Source organism: Dryobates pubescens, chromosome 7 (genome assembly GCF_014839835.1).
Source record: "Dryobates pubescens isolate bDryPub1 chromosome 7, bDryPub1.pri, whole genome shotgun sequence".
Classification (NCBI taxonomy): domain Eukaryota; kingdom Metazoa; phylum Chordata; class Aves; order Piciformes; family Picidae; genus Dryobates; species Dryobates pubescens.
The window spans coordinates 30,075,902-30,098,248 of NC_071618.1; the positions used below are offsets into that span (position 1 = coordinate 30,075,902).

The 22,347-nt window shown below is 38.2% G+C and overlaps 1 protein-coding gene across 1 annotated transcript in view; it reads left to right on the forward strand.

Annotated features, from left to right (window-relative positions):
• Positions 1-22,347, forward strand: part of KLHL1 (kelch like family member 1) — a 210,684-nt gene that overhangs the window by 139,302 nt on the left and 49,035 nt on the right. The window contains exon 6 of the mRNA XM_054163103.1: positions 10,963-11,149. Within this exon, the coding sequence (XP_054019078.1) occupies positions 10,963-11,149 (187 nt within the window). The remainder of the gene's footprint in view (positions 1-10,962; positions 11,150-22,347) is intronic.

Consider the following 22,347-nt stretch of genomic DNA (forward strand, 5'->3'; position numbering starts at 1 on the left):
TTTCCTATTTTTGTCCTAGTTTTGGCTTGGACAGAGTTAATTTTCTTCCTAGTGCAGCACTGGTTTTTGATTTAGTGTGAGAATACACACTGTTGCTTTAGTTGCTAAGTAACGCTTATCCTAAATTAATGATTTTCCAGTTCCTATGCTCTGCCAGTAAGGAGGTGTACAAGAAGGAGGGAGTATGGCCAGGACAGCTGATACAAACTAGCCAAAGGAGCATTCCATACCACAGAATGTCGTGTGCATCATATACAATGGGGGGAGTTGGCTGCAGGAGGGAAGCAATCACTGCTTGGGGACTGGCTGGTCATCAATCAGTGAGTGATGAGCAATTGCATTGTATATCACTTGTTGGGCAACTTGGGGACTCTCCTCTGTATCCAGATGTGGCAATGGGGGAGGAGTGAGCAAACAGCTACATGGTGCTTAATAGTCAGCCGGAGTTAAACCTACAATTTCATAAAATCGTAGAATCATTCAGGTTGGAAAAGACCATTGGACCACCTCCCTGGGCAACCTATTCCAATGTCTGACTCCTCTTTCTATGAAAAATGTTTTCCTGATGTCCAAAATGAACCTACCCTGTTGCAGTCTGAGGCCATTCTCTTTTACTATTATTAATTACCTGTGATAAGAATCCAGCACCAGCATCTCCCCAACATACTTGCAGGTAGTTGTAGAGAGCAATGAGGTCTCCCCTCAGCCTTCTCTTTTCCAAACTAAACAGCCCCAACTTCTTCAGTCGCTCTTCATAAGATTCATTCTCCAGGGCCTTCACCAGCTTTGTTGTCCTCCTCTGCACATGCTCCAGCACCTCCACATCTCTCTTGTATTGAGGTGCCCAAAACTGGACACAGTACTTGAGGTGTGGCCTCACCAGAGATGACTACAAGGGGGCAATCACCTCCCTACTCCTTCTGGGCACAGCATCTCTAATCCAATCCAGTATGCCATTGGCTTTCTTGGCCACCTGGGCACACTGCTTGCTCATATTCAGTTGCATGTTGATTAGAAACCCCAGGTCCCTTTCTGCCATCCAGCCCCAGAGACTTGTGTGCATGTCAGTGGCATAGTAGATCACTGACCACTTCCTCATTTATTGTGATGACCTCATTCTGCCTTCCCTCCTTGCCTACTAACTCATAAAGCTGCTTTTTTTCTTCAAGGATTAAAAAATAAATATAAAGTACTCTGAAGACTTCCTAACTTTAGATATCTAGAAAGGAAGTATCTAACATATGAGATAGATATTTACTTTAAGGGATTTATCATGAAATAAACTTTTTTTCTTCATTTGCAGGAGAGAGAACCTAGCAGGATGAGGTTAGATATAGATCCTTGCATCAAATATAATTCTGTGTAGAGACTTTACATCTTACATTTTTCACTCCTTGTTTTGGCCTGTATGTAAAATATGTGGATTGATACATGAAAACGCATTGCTATAAGTAGAAGCTGGGGGAACAGGGGAGCAAAAAAACTCCTAAAACTTCCTAAACTGAAGAACATTTCAATCAGTTACATTTTGAGGTTATAAGGAAAACAGAGTAGTTTCATAGACCCTTTAATTCTAGTAGTACCATAAAAGTCAGTGTGTGCATTCAAAAAGTGTGGGCATATTTATTAAATCAGTTAAAATTAAAGTTTACAGTGTGCTAATAGATAACAGGGGACCACTTATAGAAAATGATATTGAAGATTTTAATAAATGTAGTCATTAGATCATAAGCTTTGGAAGCATGCTTCTGTTACAAAAGTTACAACACCACAGTCTAAATACTTACCACAGATGCTACCAATGAGTATTCCAATCCCATAACTTAGTTTACTTAAGATAGTGGGAGTGAAAAAAGAATTTTCTTCATTTTTATATCAAACATGGAGCCTCAGAGAATGTGTGGATGTGTGAGTGATTATCTAATATATTCATTACAGTAACATAACAACAGGTTAAAGAAAGCAAACTTCAACTATGTTATGTTCTTTTTGAGTTTTGTACCCTGATATGGGGGAGGAATAAGGAGGACTCAGGAAATGTGAAAAGTGATTTAAAAATTTCTGCTGAATACGAAATTTTTGAGGAGTATGTGTAGATAAATTTGCAATTAAACATTATTTGCATACTGAACACATTTCCTCTGCTAGTGACTGTGATTGCCCAAAATAACAATGTAGTAGCTGTCAGAATTTGGTTGCTAGAAAACATAACTACTTCTATCCAATATTATGGTCCAAGGCCATTCACTGTTATTGCTATGCGATTGATCCCTTTGCATCATCACATGCAGGCATACACAGATCACAGACTTACAGACAAAGCAGTGAAAGTCTCTTGTGTCTAAGTAGTAAATCTGAATGTTGATTAATTGTAATAAAAGAAAATGAGCTGTATATTTCAAGAAAGAACTGGTGTAGAGTTTCTTAAAGGTCTTAAATTCTGCTGTATGAGGAGAACATAACAAGAATACAGAAATCAGAGGGATTTAGTGGTCTCTGTGAGTTGGTTGATCGGCTGACTTCACTAACTCATACATTACAAATCATTTAGTCCACGAGCAACATAAATATTGAATTTCATCTACCACATATTTGTGTTACTACCAAAAATACTTTGAAATAATCTCTGAGCTAAAACCGGTTTACTGAAATTACTAATAAAACATGAGTATGAAAGAATTCCAAACAGAATGTTTGGTGAGCTGAAAGGAAATAGAAAACAAAGCAACGTAAGACATGCTAAATAAGAAAAAATATTAATTGCAAATATATTTCATCATTTTATTTCTAAGACATTATGTTGCAGTGGCTGTTTCAAAACAAATTAAGAACCCAAAAAGGTAAATAAGATATATCTAAGCTTTTTTTTTTAAAAATAATCAATATAATGCCCCTAATTACAAAACAGTCAAGTGAGTAAAGCAGATTATTATGTTGGATTCAGCTCATTTCATTCAATTATTAGGAAAACAAAAAAATATTTAAGCAATACTGCTAACGTACAGTTGGATAAAATGGGATTTAGAAATGCAGTTTAAACTTCATCTCCGTACATGATCAGTTTGTGACCTTGTCATCTCTACATTTAGGAGTCAAAAAAAAAAAAAAAAAAGTTAACATTTGTGTTTTTTCAAAAAGCCTTAAAGGAGATAATGTGGAAACATTTAAATATTTTAATCTCTTTTAGTTGAAATTTATTTGCAAGTCAGGATCTGCATAAAGAATGACACTGTTGGTAATACCAGAGCACAACCTCAAAGTGGCAAAATTGGTGGAAAGTAATTTTGTGACTGCAAGAATTTTTTATTTTCCTTTCAACATACAGTAACTTAAAAATAAAAAGTTTGTAAAAAGTGAAAAATACATTTTTAGTAGATTCACATTGATTCCTGAAGTTGTACCTGCAAAATTAACTGAACTGTTTATGTACAAACATGGCTTAGTTTCTGAACTAATATATATATTTTTACATGTTTTGTAAGCACTATTCTAAGTTTAAATATTTTGGGTTTAAGTTGTGGATTTTTACTTTATTATTGTTTTCTGAACATAATTCTTAAATATGGTAATAATGAACGCTTACTCAAGAGCCTAAATCACTTTCAGTTTCTCTTGTAAACAGTGCAGGCATGCTGCTGTCTGTCATTCCTCTTGTCTTAGTATTTTTTCATTAATACTTAATTTGGTATGTGTAAAAAAAAATTAGTTGTGTATTTTTCCTTATCAGAAAATACTGATGATGATTGAAATGCCTTGCTCATTTTACTTGAGAATAGTTAATAACATCATTAGTGGAAACCATTTAAATTTCTAATGCAGGCATTGAAATAAATGTCTTGCACTGTCAAGAAAGCTGTAATTCTGTCCTACTTAAATCTGATATTTTCAAGTATAGAAGTTAAGCAGGAAATTCACTTAATGTTCTGAGAGCAAAAAATTAAATTGAAATTGAAAGAAGCAAGCTATACTTTAATTCCCTAGTACCATTCTGTAATGAATTTCATAATTATCCTTCATTGGGCAAAAGAAGAAAATTATTTTATAACTAACCCACGGTATTGGAAAAGTCTCGATTCAGAGACGCTCCTATCCAGTTTTTCAAGCATGTAAGCACCTTCATAGAAAAACTATGCAGTAAGGATAATTAAGATTGAAAAGGATGGTCAGGAAAAGGGATGTAAATTTTCAGCTGAAGCAGAAGAAGTAAGAAAAATGGATAAATTTTCTGCAGAAAAACAAAACAAACCAAAACAAACAAACCACCATGTTTTGTGTTTTTGTTTGCTTGTTTATTTGTTAATTAATTCTGAATATATCAACCCAAAACTCAAAACCTGTTAATCAGAAAGTTTTGGGTTGTCATGGAAAATGCTTTCTGTCTTGAAGAATGAAAAAAATTCACTGTTAGTTTTCTTTCTTTCTGGTAGCTCCTTTTCAGATTATTATATATGTGTTTTCGGTGTTATGTGGTTTTGTCTATGAGACAGATCTAAAAAAATTGATTTTTTTTTTAATATACAAGGAACACCAGTCAGAATGCTCAATAATTTTTTTATGTTGTGTCTCTTGTTATTGAAAGCCTACTTACATTTTTGAGCCCCACAAAAATTGTTCCCCTGTGCACTTACGTTCTTCAGTATATGCCAGGGAGTCAGATAACTGGATTTTCCAGTAAGGCCAAAAAGACAATTATCATAAATAGAATAGAATAGAATAGAATAAACCAGGTTGGAAGAGTCCTTCAACATCATCGCGTCCAACCCATCAACCAATCCAACACCACCCAAACAACTAACCCACGGCACCAAGCACCCCATCAAGTCTTCTCCTGAAAACCTCCAGTGATGGCGACTCCACCACCTCCCCAGGCAGCCCATTCCAATGGGCAATCACTCTTTCTGTATAGAACTTTTTCCTAATATCTAGCCTGAACCTCCCCTGGTGCAGCCTGAGACTGTGTCCTCTTGTTCTGGTACTGGCCGCCTGGGAGAAGAGACCAACATCCGTCTGTCTACAACCCCCCTTCAGGTAGTTGTAGAGAGTAATAAGGTCACCCCTGAGTCTCCTCTTCTCCAGGCTAAGCAACCCCAGCTCCCTCAGCCTCTCCTCGTAGGGCTTATGTTCCAAACCCCTCACCAACTTTGTTGCTCTTCTCTGGACTCGTTCCAGCAAGTCAACATCCTTCCTAAACTGAGGGGCCCAGAACTGGACACAGGACTCGAGGTGCGGCCTAACCAGTGCAGTGTACAGGGGCAGAATGACCTCCCTGCTCCTGCTGGCCACACTGTTCCTGATGTGAGCATGTTTGGGTTTTTTAACACTAATTGGTGATGGATTAACTCAAAATTACTTGTAAAATCATGCTTCCTAGTAATAAGTGCTAAGCCTGAATTTTATGTCTTCTTATTATTATTTTCAGCATGATTTTCCTACTACATTTTGTGATACTGAGGGGTAAAATGGTTTAAGAAAGAAATATATTGAGATTTGGGAATCATAGATTCATAAAATTATAGAATCGTAGAATTAGGGTTGGAAGGGACCTCAAGGGTGATCTTGTTCCAACACTCCTTCCTTGGGCAGGGACACTTCACACTACATCAGGTTGCCAGAGCTACATCCAGCCTGGCCTTAAAAACCCCCAGGGATGGGGCCTCTACCATCTTCCTGGACAACCTCTTCCAGTGCCTCACCACCCTCATGGTGAAGAACTTCTTCCTAACATCCAATCTGAATCTACCCATTTCTATTTTTTTGTTGCATTCCCCCTACTCCTATCACTACCTGACACCCTAAAAAGTCCCTCCCCAGCTTTCTTGTAGGCCCCCTTAAGATACTGGAAGGCCACAATTAGGTCTTCTCAGAGCCTTCTCTTCTCTAGACTGAACAGCCCCAACTCCCTCAATCTGTGTGCAAAGACAGTCATCTGGAATGTGTTAAACTAGATTAAAAATTAGTACTTGGCATCAAAAAATTGTTCTCATTTGAGCAAAGCCCATCCTACTTTTTAGAACATCTTGATGTTTCATTTGTCAACCTTACTGAAATTTTAGTGAAACAAAACCCAAAAACAAACAAAAAAATCTGTCACTTCTCGAAAAGAATGTTAAAGTTCTTTAATTGCCTAGGCCATGAAAAGTAGCATTTGTTGTTTTCTAAATAATTTAAAACAATATTTATAATAATATAAAATCACAATTTAAATGAAACCTTATCATTCTTGATTTACACCTTCTCAGATCTTGATTGTGTCATTGTAATTGCAAAGAATGCATGGATATATTAATTCAGACAGAATCCTGAATTAATTGATGGATGACCAGACGTATTCATACAGAGGTAGATTCATTTGGTATGCTGTTAATAATATTAGTTCAGTATGCTGTTTTTTTACTAACTAGTTTAAGTGGAAATAAAATTAAGTCTGACATCAAGTTGTCCTCAGAAAAAGAAATAACAAAATTATTAACAATCACTGCGGTTTTCCTGAAAATCATACTGTGCTCATGATCAGTTTGCTGAAAAATAGAAATGACAATTGCTGAACAGTTGTGAGTTGCAGAATCTATATTCAATTCTCTCAAGGAAGTTTGCATAAATTTTCTGAAAAAGAGGAATTGCAGTGACCTCTTAAGATAAAACAAACAAAAAAATAACTAGCTCGTTAAAAGTGATGGAGTGGCTCATTCTGGAGGTCATTTCTAGGCACTTGTTATCAGGAGCCACATTAGGCAACTGAAATACTTCCATTCATGTAACAATACAATGATGTAAAAATGACAACTTTTTCTTCTTTAAAGAAAATTTTGAAACAGTATTTTTATACTTTCTAGGAATCCATACAAACCCTTTATTTGCTTTCCATCTATACAAAGAACAGACATGGCCTTACATTTCAGAAGGCTTTATTTGTTCCAGCTCTGATCATCAACAATAACCATCTGTAACAAATCTGTCAGAAAAGAAGACATGTAAAAAGGACAATGGTGGCTAACCAAATATCTCTCTTGAAAGCACTTCAATATGCAAACTGCAGGTCATTCTTTTTGCAGTATTTTGTTTCATACAGTAATGTGTTTCTCTGACTAAAGATTGTCAAGTAACTTCAGATACATTTTGGATCATGAGAGAAACCCATGGACTTTCTTAAATGAAATGTGGCATGCTATGAAAGTTTTGGTGAGAGTTCTCTGGCTCTTCCATTATCTTGTCTTGAGGCAGCAAAAATACAAATTCTTCCCAGAAAGGAAGGAGGGAGCTATGTGTGACAGCAAGGCAGGAAGCAAAGAGGGTGCAGTCCCTGTCACGGTACCAGCACCAAAATCCCCTTTTTGGGGCCTATTATACTTAGATCCTTTTAGCAATACTTAACTCCAGACCTCAAATTGAGTGAGCTTCACTGAGTTGAAGCATGTCTGCTCTCTGTAGGATCATGTTGAAAGCAATTTAGAACTACAACTGAGAAAGGGGAAAAAAAGAGAAGCAGGGGGGTTGGAACTAGATGATCCTTGAGGTCCCTTCCAACCCTAATAATTCTATGATTCTATGATAACACAAATAGTTGCTAGTCTGAAAAGTTCTAGCAATGCTAGAAGTAACTGCTGAAGGAACACTGATACAGAACTTTGAGATGCAGCAATACTAAGTTTCCACTTGCTACAAACCCTAGAAATCTTAAACTGATGTTAGATACAATTGTTTCTTAATGAAGTATGTCATAGCCAGGGATGATCTAGCTGAATATAATATGGTTTCCAAGGAAACGGCCGTATTAACCGAATTTCCTGATCAGTTGTATCCTGATTGAATAACAAATAGGTATTTATTTCCTTATTTTGATGTAATAAGGAAGGATAACTATGGAGAAAGGGAAAAATGAAGCAGATAATTGAAATTTAAACAATATATACAGGTTTTTATTTCTAAACAGCACCTTTAATTTCAGCTTTCCCCCAATCCTGCATCACTCACAGGGTTTGGGACATCCAGAAATACAGTGCTTAATAAAAGTCAGCTCATGTGCTAAAAAGTAGGTAGAAAGAAGGAATTAATATCTTTCCCAGAGTTACTTTTGCCCATATCTTTACAGATGGGAAAAGGTCTTGGAATAGTATGTTTTACCCTGTAAGATTTTAATTATTTTTTTTTTTGCACTGCTGCTTTTTTAGTTATCTAATTGGGGGAGTTGTGAAATATATATTTCTGATTTATTTCTATTTTTTAGGGAAACAAAGACAGGTTTCTATATAATTTAAAAGTTTTATTTATAAATATGATATTTTTTTCTAGAATGAATTTCCAAATGTAAAGGAAAAGAGATTCAGCCTTTATTTGTAGTTGGTGCATGAAATCTCACAATTTTGGGACAGGAGAGAATTCATGGATTATTATTTATTTGAAACACCTGCTAACTCAGTTGGAAGGTCTTGTAGAGATAAATATTTGCTTTAAGATCCTAGTCACAGACTGGAACATCAGAATAAAGAAGTATCTGATAGGAAGTCACAAAACACCATTGTTGGCCTTTGATCCTTACTGATACAATAAACTTGCTATAAAAAACCTTGTCATCAATTCCATTAATTCCATTAAGTATTAAAAAGTATATATAATGTAATATATTGTCTCAAATTTGTTCAGAGGAAGCTGATAATCTGATTTCTCAGCTTTCTTATGCCTGCATTCTTTTCAATTAGTTGTTGGCAGAGTTCTGTTTGATTCAGAAGTACTAAATCATATGTTAAATTATTCTGCAGAAGACATCATCCTGCCTAAACATTTAACATTATTTGTCTTCAGATCTTTTATTTTATTCTACTAAGTAGTGTGCTGAGCACTTTAAAGGGCAACAAAATCATTAAAAGGATATATTAAAAACATTGATAGTATGAAATATGAACCTTATGTTATTAAATATACTTAATACCACTGTTTAATAGCACACTTTATCATTCTTATTTAAGTAATAAAAAAAACCTTTAATTTCTTCAGCTACAATATGTGGAATTTCTGTTGTGCTAGAACAGAAAAAAATGAAGCACCTATTCTGCTGCAATGCATAGTCTCCTAAACTTAGAAAGTGTGCTCTGCAATTTAATAATAAAATCAAACTTTCCACATACAAGTTTTACCTAGTTGCCCATGCATTTACAAGTACAAAAGTTACAGGCTGATGACAAATGAAGTCCTCTTTCACTCTGAACAGTTCATGATTGTTAGTAGCACAAATCTCTCTACTCTGATATGAATCTTTCTGCATTGCCACATAGCCACTGTGTGTACACTAGGGTAGGTGAATCTCTCTATTCACTTCTTTTAATAAGCAGACTCTCAGGCCATGAGTCATATTAAATAGGAGTTCTGGGTCACCATTTGAGATAACTGCAATACGCTGTGCCTTTCTTTGCACTCAAATGTATTAATTCTGTGAGTGACAAACAGGAGTCTACTGTCTACATGTACTAGCTATTAATATTTTAGATGTCACAGAACACATACGGTATACACAAAGTTACAGAATCACAGAATGAAGGGGTTGGAAGTGTTAAATGAGGTTCACCTAGAGCAGATTACACAGAATCACACCCAGGTGGGGTTTGGGTATCTCTGGAGAAGGAGACTCCATAACCACTCTGGGCAACCTCAAAGTTTTTCTTTGTGTTCCGGGGGTAAAGAAGGACTGACAGACTGACAAAGGACATTCATGCATTCTTCAGCAGCCACTGAAGTCCAGATGTTAAGAATCTAGCTATGTATATTTAGGCAACTGCAAAGCATATATGTGACTGCAAAGGAGGTAACTCCTTATAGAATCTGGGAATTAAATTCTCCTTTCTGGCCTTCAGCTGCCTCTCTGAACATGATTTGGTCTCGCAGATGTTCGATCGGATTTAGAAATCGGACTCAACAGATGTGCTGCCATATGCAGTAGAAACCTGCTCTAATTTGATAGTCAGAAGAATATAGGGATCAGAATCTAGAGGTACTACTTGATTGCCTAAACACAGACATTGAGACCTTAGGGTATCTGAGATGTCTATACAGGTCTGGCAGACATAGCCCAACCTGTGCAGAAGCATTGTACTCTTCTAGCCTGACATCAGTAAGATCACAGAATCTTTAAGGTAGATCCAACATCCTGCTCAGAGATAGGTCAGCTGTGAGGTTAGACCAGGCTGCTTAGTCCAGTGGGATCTTGAAAACTTACACGGCAATTTACAGCATCTCAAATGCGAATACAGAAAAGTGAATCAAATATTTAACAATCACAAATTGTAGCCTTCTTCCTTGGAAACATAAGCTGTATTCACTAAGTGTCTGTTTTGGCAACTACTGATTATAGTTTTTATGCCAATTACTAAGGTAATGTAACTATCTGGATTAATAGATTCAAAACTTGCACAAGTTTTTTGCTTTGCTTTTTTGTTGTTGTTATTTTATATATTGTTGGGTTTGCTCTGTTGTGGGTTATTTTGGTTTGTTTTGTTTTTTCTTTCTGTTAAGTGTGTATTTATTTTGACTTGGTTTTAGATATGAGATGTTCCTGGAAAGCATTGTATAAAATACTATAGAATGTTGTTGTTATGTGACTGCACATCCCAGATGCTCACAAATTGATACCTTGTGGATCCCGGCAGCGTTGTGCTGGAAATGATTAAAAATGTTAGGCTAGAGCCTACAAGAGAATACTTCATTTTCATCAGTGTCTTCAGTAAGAAAGTAGTAAATTTGTATTCTTAACAGATGGTGAAACAGTGATCTAAAAGTTGCCTTAAGTATTTTAAAAAACAGCTAAACATTTCCTTTCCTGTCCCTCATCTAAGGCAAATAGCCCTGCAAACCCCTCCATTCTACAATGAAGTGATAGGTGTATGACATCTGTTTTCTGATGTTCTCTTATTGAGTGGCATTGTTTTTCTAGGAATTTCTAGTATTTTTGATCCATGCTTGTGTCATTCACAGATATTGGCTGACCTAGAAAACCATGTGCTTTTTAAGGATGACCTGGAATGCCAGAAGCTTATTCTGGAAGCCATGAAATACCATCTTTTACCAGAGAGAAGAACTCTCATGCAAAGTCCAAGAACTAAACCTAGAAAATCTACAGTTGGGACACTTTATGCTGTTGGAGGAATGGATAACAACAAAGGTATTAGAGGATATTTGTTGGTTTATAGCAGCTGTATTTTGCATTTGCTGTATTAGAAAATACTGAAATAACTTTAAATTCCAGGGTCAGGGTGAGGATGTCTAAATCAGTCAAGAAATGCTGTCAAGACTTTTGGTCCAATAAAAGTATAATGCTATGAGAGAAAATAAATTGAATTTTAAGTTTATTCTTTGTTCCAAATTATTACAATTTCTATAAAGTGTTTTAACAAAAAGTGCAGAATGATGATAATTTATTTCTAGCATTCTATAAATTGTTTCATTTGTAAGTCAATGAAAAAATCCTGTTTGATATGCAGTAGATATCCATAAGTTGTTGTCTGAAATACTACAGAGGATTCATAGTCTTCTGATGTAGAAATTTATCAATCATATAGGAAAAAAAAGCCAGGCAATTAGCCTTAAACTAAATTGCTACTTTGTCAACAGCAAAAGGAAGGTGAAATTGTCCCCATCTTACTGTGTTTAAAAAAAATGGGGGGGAAGCAGTAAAAATTTTATTGAAGTATTATGTTGTTATTTGTGAGGAACAAGAATTATAATGATGTGATTTTAGTTCTGGTAAGAAGTCTGATCCACTGATTTCTTGAATGGAATGACATAAAACATTTGAACTAACAAAACTACCTGTGTTATAAGCCTATATAATACTCAGAAAGGCTTTTGCTATTACTTTTTCTTGAAATTCACTAGCAATTCCATGGTACCTTACATTTCCATGTCTGTATTTAGAATGACTTGTGTCTCTTCAGAAACATTAGCTCTAATATAAAATACATGGGACAAATAAAAGTTTAATGTAAATTTGTATCTTCAGTATTTTACAACTATTTCTAGGTGTAGTTATTGCAGTTTGACTGAATAACTGTGGCAATATTGTCTACAAAAAGACATTTCATGTTTTTCCTATAGAGTTATATCAGTGAGAAAGATGTAAGACATCTGTGCTTGTGTGAAATGTTGAGAAAATAGGAAAATACAGAGGAAGGAGCCACTATGTCTTCCTATTTAGCTGTAGATTATTTTTGTCCTTCTAGCATTTGTAAATGTTTATGTAGCTAAATGTCAAGAAGAGATTTGAACAAAACTTTGCCTCGGATCATAAAGTGATACATGAGAAATGATGGCAAACTTTAAGTATTCAAGTAGTGGAAATTACTGTAACACCAATTAAGGTGCAGCTGTATTTGTTTTAGCTCCCTATAAATATCTGTTAGCATTTAGTATAACAAACCAAAATACAGAAATATGTAGGAAGACTGCACAAACAACTGCAGCATCAGCATGCAGCCTATTTTGCAGATTCAGGTCAGGCTGAAGCAGTTTATTCCTGCAGGAACAGGAGAGGATGCATTGTAACAGCAATTCAGCCCACTGTGGATGGAAAGCTGACTGAAAGCATAAGTACCAGGTCTTGTGTACATTTGCAGCAGATGAAACTTTTTTGAGAGGGGGCCTGGTATGGTAAAGCACCATCTGTGTAGTAGGAGCCTTTGTTACAGCCAGTGTAAACTGTTTTCCTGATAGCTTGGGATCTCCATCCATACAACTTCAACTCATCCCACTTGTGGTGCTCCTGGATTGTTGACTGGTGAGTCTTACTTCCATATGTCAGTTAAGAAGACCTGAATGCTGGTTGCACACTTCAAAGAGTCTCTGTGTTCATAAAGCACACCTCAATATTTGGACTGTGATGTGATGCTGGTACTGTATTATCTCTATGCAATAGTTAACTCCCCCCCCAGCTTTCTAAACTGAAATTCTGACATGGATGATTGTGATTCACAATGATGTTTTTGTCATGCCTCCAGGTGTTTGCTACCAGTAATGAAACAGTTACATATAAGAACTAGATGAGCTAAGCAAATTAGTGATTTATTAACTAGCATATAAAACAGTGGGTAAGTGCTAGTATGGAAGTATTTGAAGGTTATGTGGCTCATCACATAAAAGGTAGCCTAGTATGCTGAATCTATCTTTTTTTTTTCTTTCATCTGTTCTATAGTTACCTTCCTTTCCATAAAAAAGGAGATAATAATTAAACTCTAGCAGCCACTGATTGGAATTGTGAAAAGTTAATGTAGCATAGCACTAACTAGATAGTATTGAAAGGAACTAGGCTGTAGGGAATGGAGACACACACAGCAGCAAAGACACAAGGATTAGTAACCACAGGAACAACAGAGAACTGGTACGTAGGAATTAGAACTTCTCCCTGCAAAAAGGTGGCAGGACCATTAGATCAGTTGAAGGAAATTAATGCACACAGCATGGGAAACAAACAGGAAGAGCTGGAGGCCATTGTGCATCAGGCAAACTATGATAAAATGAACATCACTGAAATGTGATGGGAGTTCTCACACAATTGAAATGCTACAATCAGTGGCTATGGAGAAATGGTGGGGTGGCTGTGTATGTCAGGCAGTGTTTTGCGTTGTCTTTAGGTTAATGATGGCAATGATAGTGTTGTCTGTTTACTCCTCTTAGCTCCAGAATAGCCCTTCTGCCCTCCTCACTCACATTGATTCCCCACAGCAAACTGTTTTGTGGGACACAGCCCCTGGTTGGCACCTCAGACTAGGGACTTCCATAGATCCAATCTGATTCCAGGAGCAGCCCCTGTGAAGCAGGAATAAAAAGATGCTGTTATTATTCATGAAAGAAGCAGATATTCATGACAGATAAACTGAGAAGTAACAAATGGACTGTTTCTTTTCCAACCCTACTCTTTTTGTTGTCATGTATCTGTCCTCATCAGTCATCTGTATGAGTTTCTTCTGCCTTTAGTGCTAGTTTATTTTCACCTGTATGTTTTCTGTGAGGGCATTTGTTGTGTTAAATTAAACAATCATGTAGTCACAGTGTTAAAATACCTCAGGAGGATAATAAACCAAAGTAAATTGCGCATTGGATGTTCTACAAAGCTGTCTACCTACCTACCACTTTTATTCAGAAATCTGCAGCAATCCTCTGAAATCTTGCCTGCTCTATTTAAGTAACATTTGTGTCTCAGACACAAAATTCCAGTCTTTTCCAGTAGCATAAGTGAGTGATTTTACTGAGACGGATGTTTGTAATGTGATGTTTACTCAGTTCCATGTAATATATATTAGTATTCTTTCTTATACTATCTGGAGTCCATTTTTCCCCAAAAAAATAACACATTTAGAAGTGTTGTTTTTTTTTTTAACATAAAAATATTCATTTATAATCTAGTGTTTTTTTCAGTCATTCTCTAGCCAGAAATGGCAAAGAATTATACCATAATTTGTGTTAATTGTTAAATGCACTAATAAACAAGTAATATTCCATTAGCTGTAGGTCAACACTGTGTAACAATGACCACATTTGTTTCCTTTGTTGGTTTTTTTTTTCCCCACCCTTTTTGTAAAAATCACCAGGAAAAGAATAATTGAATGCATAAACAGGAACAAAACCAACAAAAAGTATCTGTCATTAAAGTCATCATCCTGGCATACTAATGAGCTTGTCATCATGGTGGGTTTTCTTTAGAAAATTAGAATACCAAAGTAAGAGGCATGCAGGCTATGCAGATGAATAATTGAATTTCTCACTGTCTATATTGCTGTTGTGGTTTTGACTTAGCCAGCAGCTGAGTTCCAACAGCTGCTCCCAGAAGGCTCCCACAACTTCCTTCCTCCCCCCAGGTGGGAGGGAGCAAAAGAATAACAGAAAGTCCCATGAGTTAAGGAGAGTTGAATGGAATAACACAAAAAATACCTGTTGTTTTTTTTTAGCAAGAGTGGGGACAAACCAAGCCAGCAAGCAGAAAAAGGAAACACCAAAGCCCATAAGTGGAAGAAGATGCAGCAAAAGCACAGAAACAGGAAGAGTCACAGATCACAGTCTGAATTCCAAGTCCTGTGATCCGTTTCCCCCACACAGCCCTTTCCTTATACAGCAGGCATAATGTCAGCATGGTATCAAGACCCATTCGCTGGTTCTGCTGGCTGTTATCTCCCAGCTGGACAACTGCAAATGTGCATCAAAATTTACATTTAATTTTAGATTGCTCAAAGGGAACAGACAAATGTTAATTGTCAACAAACAAAAACAACAACCCCCCCACACCTTTTTTAAACAGGAATCTGAACAAGTGATTTTAGGTGCCCTCTTTTATTGATTGCAAAAATTAATGTTTTCAATCATTTTAATGTATTCCAAAAGTTCCTCATTAGGTGTATGTTTGATAAACTGCAATGAAAGTATGATTTTCAGTTTGATTCACACAGTGAATAAACTGAAAAGAAAGGAACCATTTCAGCTCCTAAGAAATATCTATCTGTCTATCTGTGTTACATTTATCTGACAACACAACATTCAGGAAAGAACCTTACAAAGCTCAACATGAGGAGTTGCAAGGTATGCACCTGGAGAGGAACGACCCCAGGCATGAGTATGTGCTAGGGCCATCTATCTGGAAAGAAGCTCGGCAGAAAAGGAGCAGCTAGGGTCTGTGGTTTAGTCTGGCTGGGGAGAAGGTTTGAGGGGATTTTCATGTATCCTGTGTATGTATTAGGTGTCAAGGATTCATGTATTCTGTATTTTGTTGTATATTTTTAAATACAATTTCTGTATTTCTCTCCAATTTAATGAGAGCATCTTTATTTTACCTCCTTTGAGAGTAAAATCATTTCTGTCTGCTCTTTAAAGAGAGAAATGCATAACAATTGTTCAGATATTAGGAAATGACAGAGTTTAACAGGTCGATGTGATCCCAGATGTCAAGCTGCGGGAGCAGAGAAAGCCATGCAGAACATCCACCTTCTCCATCCCACTGTCTGCTATATGGTAGACTCTGGTAGTGTGACCTGTCACATAGACTTAACCTGGTGAATTTTAAAGCATCTGTTGCCTTTATAGAGGGACATGTTAGGGGATTATTTTCCTCATTTCATTTGATTTTGGTGTCTTGAAGGCACTGAGAAAGATTTGACTTGATAACATAGATGTGATCCCAGCAGATTTCCCCCTGGTGTGTGATAGCATGTCAGGTGACTTTACATACCTCACCTGTAAGCCTTATTAGCACAATGCTGTGCTCCTTTCTGGTGGCTAGGGATAAATCAAGAAAAAGGAAATAATCTTTTCCTGTGTAGTTACTGGAAAAAATGGTAGGCAAAGTTTCCTTATTTGCAGAGGCACTGGGTGATGCTTGGTCTGTTCCCATGTGTGTGAGTTATAGAAGAGATACATTCACACGTTTTGGTAATTACTGACTTAAATCCTGCTGTAAGAATTCTGTTTTGAACAGAACAGGCCCCATAGTTTGTGGACATTAGAGATGCAAGATCGCAGCATGTTCTCTGTGCAGGGCTCTTAAAATCCCCTTTTTATCCACTTTTCTTCGAGGTTGAAATATTCCTTCAATCCCTTCTCTTTTCAGTCATCAAAAAGCTTCCATCTTCCCTGGTCTGGTTAGGTCTCACTGGAAATACTTGCTAATACTCTAACAGATCTGACTTAATTTCAAATCTCTAATCGACTCCCCCAAAATAGTAGTTGGGGACAAAATAGTCATTCTATTATGGAGAGGTTTGCAAGATTCTTTAGGCAACTTTAGGATGACCGTCAGTAGTGATTCAGGCATGTGTTTCTTGTGAGATATTTAGAGATATTTAATTACATCTTTGGAGAAGTGTTCACCAATTCCAGCCAACTTTCTTGCTCCTCTGAGCTGTGTCTTGTGCCAAAACTGCAAGCCATGCAGCTTCTCAGATAGCTCAGGTGACTTGAAACTACAAAGGTAATTTAGCCTCTGGAAATGGAAGAATGATCCTGGTATCCTGAATACTGGTATATTAAGTGCACAGGTTTGAGCTCTGAAAAATAGGTGACTCTGCTTAAGCAGAGAGATTGGACAAGAGGCCCTTACCAACCTCCACTGTTCTGTGATTTTTGTGGGTCGTGGTGGACAGCAAATTGAGCAGGATCCAGCAGTATGGCCTTGTCACAAAGAAGGCAAATGGTATCCTGAGCTGCATTATGCAGAGTATTGCAAGTAGGTTGAGGGAGGAGGTAATTCTCTTGCTGTGCTCAGAACTTGAGAGACCATACCTGGAGTGCTGTATGCAGATCTGTGCTGCCCAATATAAGAGAGAGAAGGAACTGCTAGACTCTCCAGTCAAGGGCCACAAAGATGATGACTGGAACATCCCTACTATGAGGAAAGGCTGAGAGAGCTGGAACTGTTTATCCCAGAGAAGACTCAATGTATATATACCTGAAGACAGTGTGTATAAACTTGAAATGAGGGTGTATTTGGAACAGAAACAGGTTCTTCTCAGTGGTGCCCAGTGACAGGACCAGAGGCAGTGGGCATAAATTGAAAGACAAGGGTTTCCCTCTGAACTTCTGAAAACCTCTTTTCACTGTGAAGGTGATTGAGCTTGTGACCCTGCCCAGGGACATTGTGGATTCTCTGTCACTGGAGAGATTAAAACATTTTCAAGACAAGACCCAGGGCAACTGACAACATGGCCCTGTTTGAGCAGGGGAGTTGGACCTGGATGACCTTCGGAGGTACTTACAACCTCAAAAGCAGCTGAATATGACCCAGGAGTTTGCCCAGGTGGCCAAGAAAGCCAGTGGCATTCTGGCTTGTATTAGAAACGCTGTGTCAAGCATGAGTAGGAAGGTGATTGTCCCCTTGTACTCATCTCTGGTGAGGCCACACCTTGATTATTGTGTTCAGTTTTGTGCACCTCTATACAGGAGAGATGTGGAGGTGCTGGAGCAATTGCAGAGGAGGACAATGAAGCTGGTGAAGGGCCTAGAAAAGCAACTGAAGGAGCTGGGGCTGTTTAATTTGAAGAAGAGGAGGCTGAGGGGAGACCTCATTGTTGTCTACAACTACCTGAAAGGGCGTTGTACAGAGGTTACTGCTGGTCTTTTCTCACAAGTAATTAGTGATAGAACAAGAGGGAATGGCCTCAAGCTGTGACTGGATAGGTTTAGACTGGACATTAGGGAAAAAAATTCACAGAAAGAGTGGTCAGGCATTGGAATGTGCTGCCCGGGGAAGTGGTTGAGTCACCAACCATGGATGTGGTGCTTGGGGATGTGAACTTTGTAGAACAGAGTTATCAGGTGGACTTGGTGATCCTGAGGGTCTTTTCCAACCTGAATGTTTTTTGATTCTGTGAAATATTCTGTGATTCTATAACATGATAAAGTAATTGTAAAGGTGGAGCTTGGTTAAATTATTCACCAGGAGAATATGAAATACACTAATGACTAGTAAGATGACTAAATGTATAAATCACACTAAAATCATTCTCTTTTAACATTATTATTTTCTTCTTTTCACTCCTGTGAATCTCAATATGTTGCAGAACATTCTGCCTTTTGGGCCAATCTGCAGGAGTAGTACTTTGATTTGCCTGTGCATTTCTGAATAGGAAAATACCCAGATTGTGACACCATCTGGTAGTTTTCCAGTACTTCTTTTATATAAGTTACTTTCTGGCAGGTTTTTTCAGTGTAGTTAACTTCTGGAATTGCTGATTTGCTTACAGTTTGAAATAAAGAGAAGAACCTGAAATTATGTATTCTGAAGACTGTATGGCTTCAAATATAAGGGAAGAGACAAATGTATCACAGAAGATAAATGTAATCATCCCACAAACTCCCCACCTTGCCAATCTGTTGCTCTAGTATTCACACTTATTGGTAGAACCTATGCAGTCAAATAGCTGTGCCAACAGGCTGCTGCCATCATAAGAATGTGTGAGGGGTTATTCTCCTAAGAACACCCCTGTATCCCTGCTTATTACTTCCCTGATGTGTACTCTGTTCTCTGATAGTGGAAGTATTTTATCACAGGGGAAAAAAGTATAAACCTTACATATCACAGGATCACAGAATGTTAGGGGTTGGAAGGGAACTCTGGAGATCACAGAATTACAGAATTAACCAGGTTGGAAAAAACCTTCAAAATCATCCAGTCCAACCTGTCACCCAATACCATCTAATCAGCTAAACCATGGCACCAAGTGCCTCATCTAGTCTCCTCTTAAACACCTCCAGTGATGGTGACTCCACCACCTCCCTGGGCAGCCCATTCCAATGGCCAATCACTCTTTCTGTGAAGAATTTCTTCTTAACATTCAGCCTAAACTGCAAAATTGTTTTAGAATCATAGAATTGTTGGAGTTGGAAGGGACCTCAAGGATCATCCAGTTCCAACCCCCCTACCATGGGCAGGGACACCTCACACTAGACCAGGCTGCCTAAAGCCACATCCAGCCTGGCCTTAAAAACTTCCAGGTGGCTTCTACCACCTCCCTGGGCAACCTGTTCTAGTGTCTCACCACCCTCATGGGGAAGAATCTCTTCATAACATCCAATCTGAGTCTACCCATTTCTAGGTTTTTTTTCCATTGCCCCTAGTCCTGTCATTACCTGACACCTTGAAAGACCCTCACCTGGCCCATTTTCCCCCTTTTTCCCCTCAAATCCCAGAGCACCTGAGCTCTGTTGAAGTCTCCTCCCATCCCAGGTGTGGCCACTTGGCCCTCCCCACCCACTCCCCTATTTAATCCCCACCAGGAAAGGCAGAAGCCCCAAGCTGAGCCCATCTGGGCTGGAGGATCCTCCTCTCATCACTGGTGAGTGCCCATGGTGCACACTGGGTGCTGGTGGTGGTGACAACAAAGGCCGGGGGGCCTGGTGGCCCCCCGGCTGTTAGGAACAGGATTGATTGCTACTCCAATATCATCCATGGGTGCTGGCTGGGCCTCCTCACTGGGGCTGAGCTACTCTTTGTGGTCTCTTGGCTGGTGAGGGTCTTGGCCCCTGGCTCTGGGATGGGTTGAAAAATGGTGGTGGTGGAGCAGGAGCTGTTTAGCCACATGATATTATGCTAATTACACAATTTTTACCTGGAGGCCCCTTAAGTCTGCTCTCATCATTCAATAAATGTCTGCTTTTGTGCCTCATTGACAGATCATTTCTTCCCCCTCACTGCTTCCTTTCAGAAATAAGGAAGGAAAGGAGGGGAAAAAAGTAGTACATCATATCTGGAGAATGCATTCACTTATCAGTCAACTCTGAACATGAAGCCTTCAGGAAGAGGGGCAGGTTGGAAAGTGAGAATCGCTTCTTATGAGTTACAAGACAAATTTCATATAGAACAGACAGGAAAAGACTGCATCTTCTCCATTGTGGTTATGTTTCATGGTAGTAAATGCAGAGGGGGGGAAAAAAAAACCAAACCCATCAATAATACATAAATACATCAAATAAATTCATAAGTACATGTTATGGTCTAACTCAAGTTCTGTGCTTCAAGGTGAAGTTATTACCTACCCTGATTTAGACACTTAAGTCTCTTTAGCTAATACTCAAAGTGTCAAGTATTACAGGGTTTGTCCAGATATTTATTCAATCTTTTGCATTTTGACCAGACTTCAGAATATCTCTTGTGGAAGTTCATCTGAAAGTGCTCTATTATTAAAAGATATTATTTTTAATTATTTCCTCATTATATTTCTGCTTTTTTTATTCTATAGTAATAGAATACCAGGTTGAAAGGGATCTCAAGGATCATCTGGTCCAGACATCCTCAGCAATATCATGGCTCAGCACCTTGTCCACAGGGAAATTCCAATTATCCTTAGCTACAAATCCAAAGACCCAATAAACTCTTTCTCAACTGATTCTGAAAGAAACCTTAAACAGAGCCTTTGAATTAAACAAGGACCATTGCTTATATCTTGTTCTCCATGGTCCATCAGCCACTCTGAACGGGATTCCTTGTCAAACCTTTATCTCCCTAGATTCCTTTAGCTATCATTCCTTCCTATTTTTATGTCTGCTTTTGTTCTTTCATCCTATTTAACTACTCTTCTTTGAAAACAAACCTAAAGACAATAGAGAGACCTGTGAGAGCATTTCTGGTCAAACTAAAATCTTGACCTACACCTCCTCAAAACCACACATTGAGTCCAACCCCCCTGTCAGAGCAGGATCATAGAATCTAGCATGGGTCACACAGAAATGCATGCAGATGGATCCTGAAAGTGTGCAGAGAAGGAAACTCCAGAACTTCTCTGAGCAGCCTGTTTCAGTGCACTGTGAACCTCACAGTGAAGAATTTCTTCCTCATGTTGAGGTGGAACCCTCTGTGCTGTAGTTTATATCCATTACCCCTTGTCCTATCACAGGGTGCAATGGAGAAGAGTCTGTCCCTTCCCTCTTGACACCTAGCCCTAATATATTTATAAACATTTCTTAAATCCCATCTCAGTCTTCTCTTCTCTAGAATAAAAAACCCCAGGTCTCTCAGCTTCTCCTCATGGGGCCCATGCTCCAGTCCCTTAATCATCCTCATAGCCTTCCATTGGACTCTCAATTAGATCCCTGTCCCTCCTGAATTGGGGAGCCCAAAACTGGATGCAATATTCCAGGTGAGATCTCACCAGGGCAGAGTAGAGGGAGAGGACAACCTCCATTGATCTTCTGGACACAATCTTCTTAATGCACCCCAGCATACTATTGGCCCTCTTGGCCACGAGGGCACATTGCTGTCACATGGATAACTTGTTATCCACCAGAACTCCCAGGTCCTTCTCTGCAGGGCTGCTCTCTAGCAGATTGTCTCCTGACCTGTACTGAAGCAATTTATTATTCCTTCCCAGATGCAGGACTCTGCATTTATCCTTGAACCTCGTTAGGTTCCTCTTTGCCCAGCTCTCCAGTGTGTCCAAGTCTCACCGACTGGCTTGGTATCATCAGCAAGCTTGCTGAGCACACACTCTGTCCCCTCATCAATGTCATTGATAAAGGTGTTCTAGAGAAGATACATGCATCACAGCTGGACAGTTTAGAGAATGCCTATTCTGTTAGAAACATTAGCTTTTTCCATACACTAACTAATTTGTGTTCTCTGATTACTCAAGTTTCCTTAAAGGTTGTTATTACTGGAATTTGCTTTGAAATAAGGCAAATAGTTTCTTCCAGCACAGCTTTTGTCTTATTTTTAACAATTTAAACTGGAAAACTCAATAATATAATGCATTTATCTCTTTGGACTACAGAAGGCCCAATGGATATTGTGTATTAGCTGGCTCCTATCCATGCATATTAAGCATATCATCCTTTACAATAGGTTTACCTTAGAGAGGTAATTGCAGCAAAACAGAATCACCCAGGAAC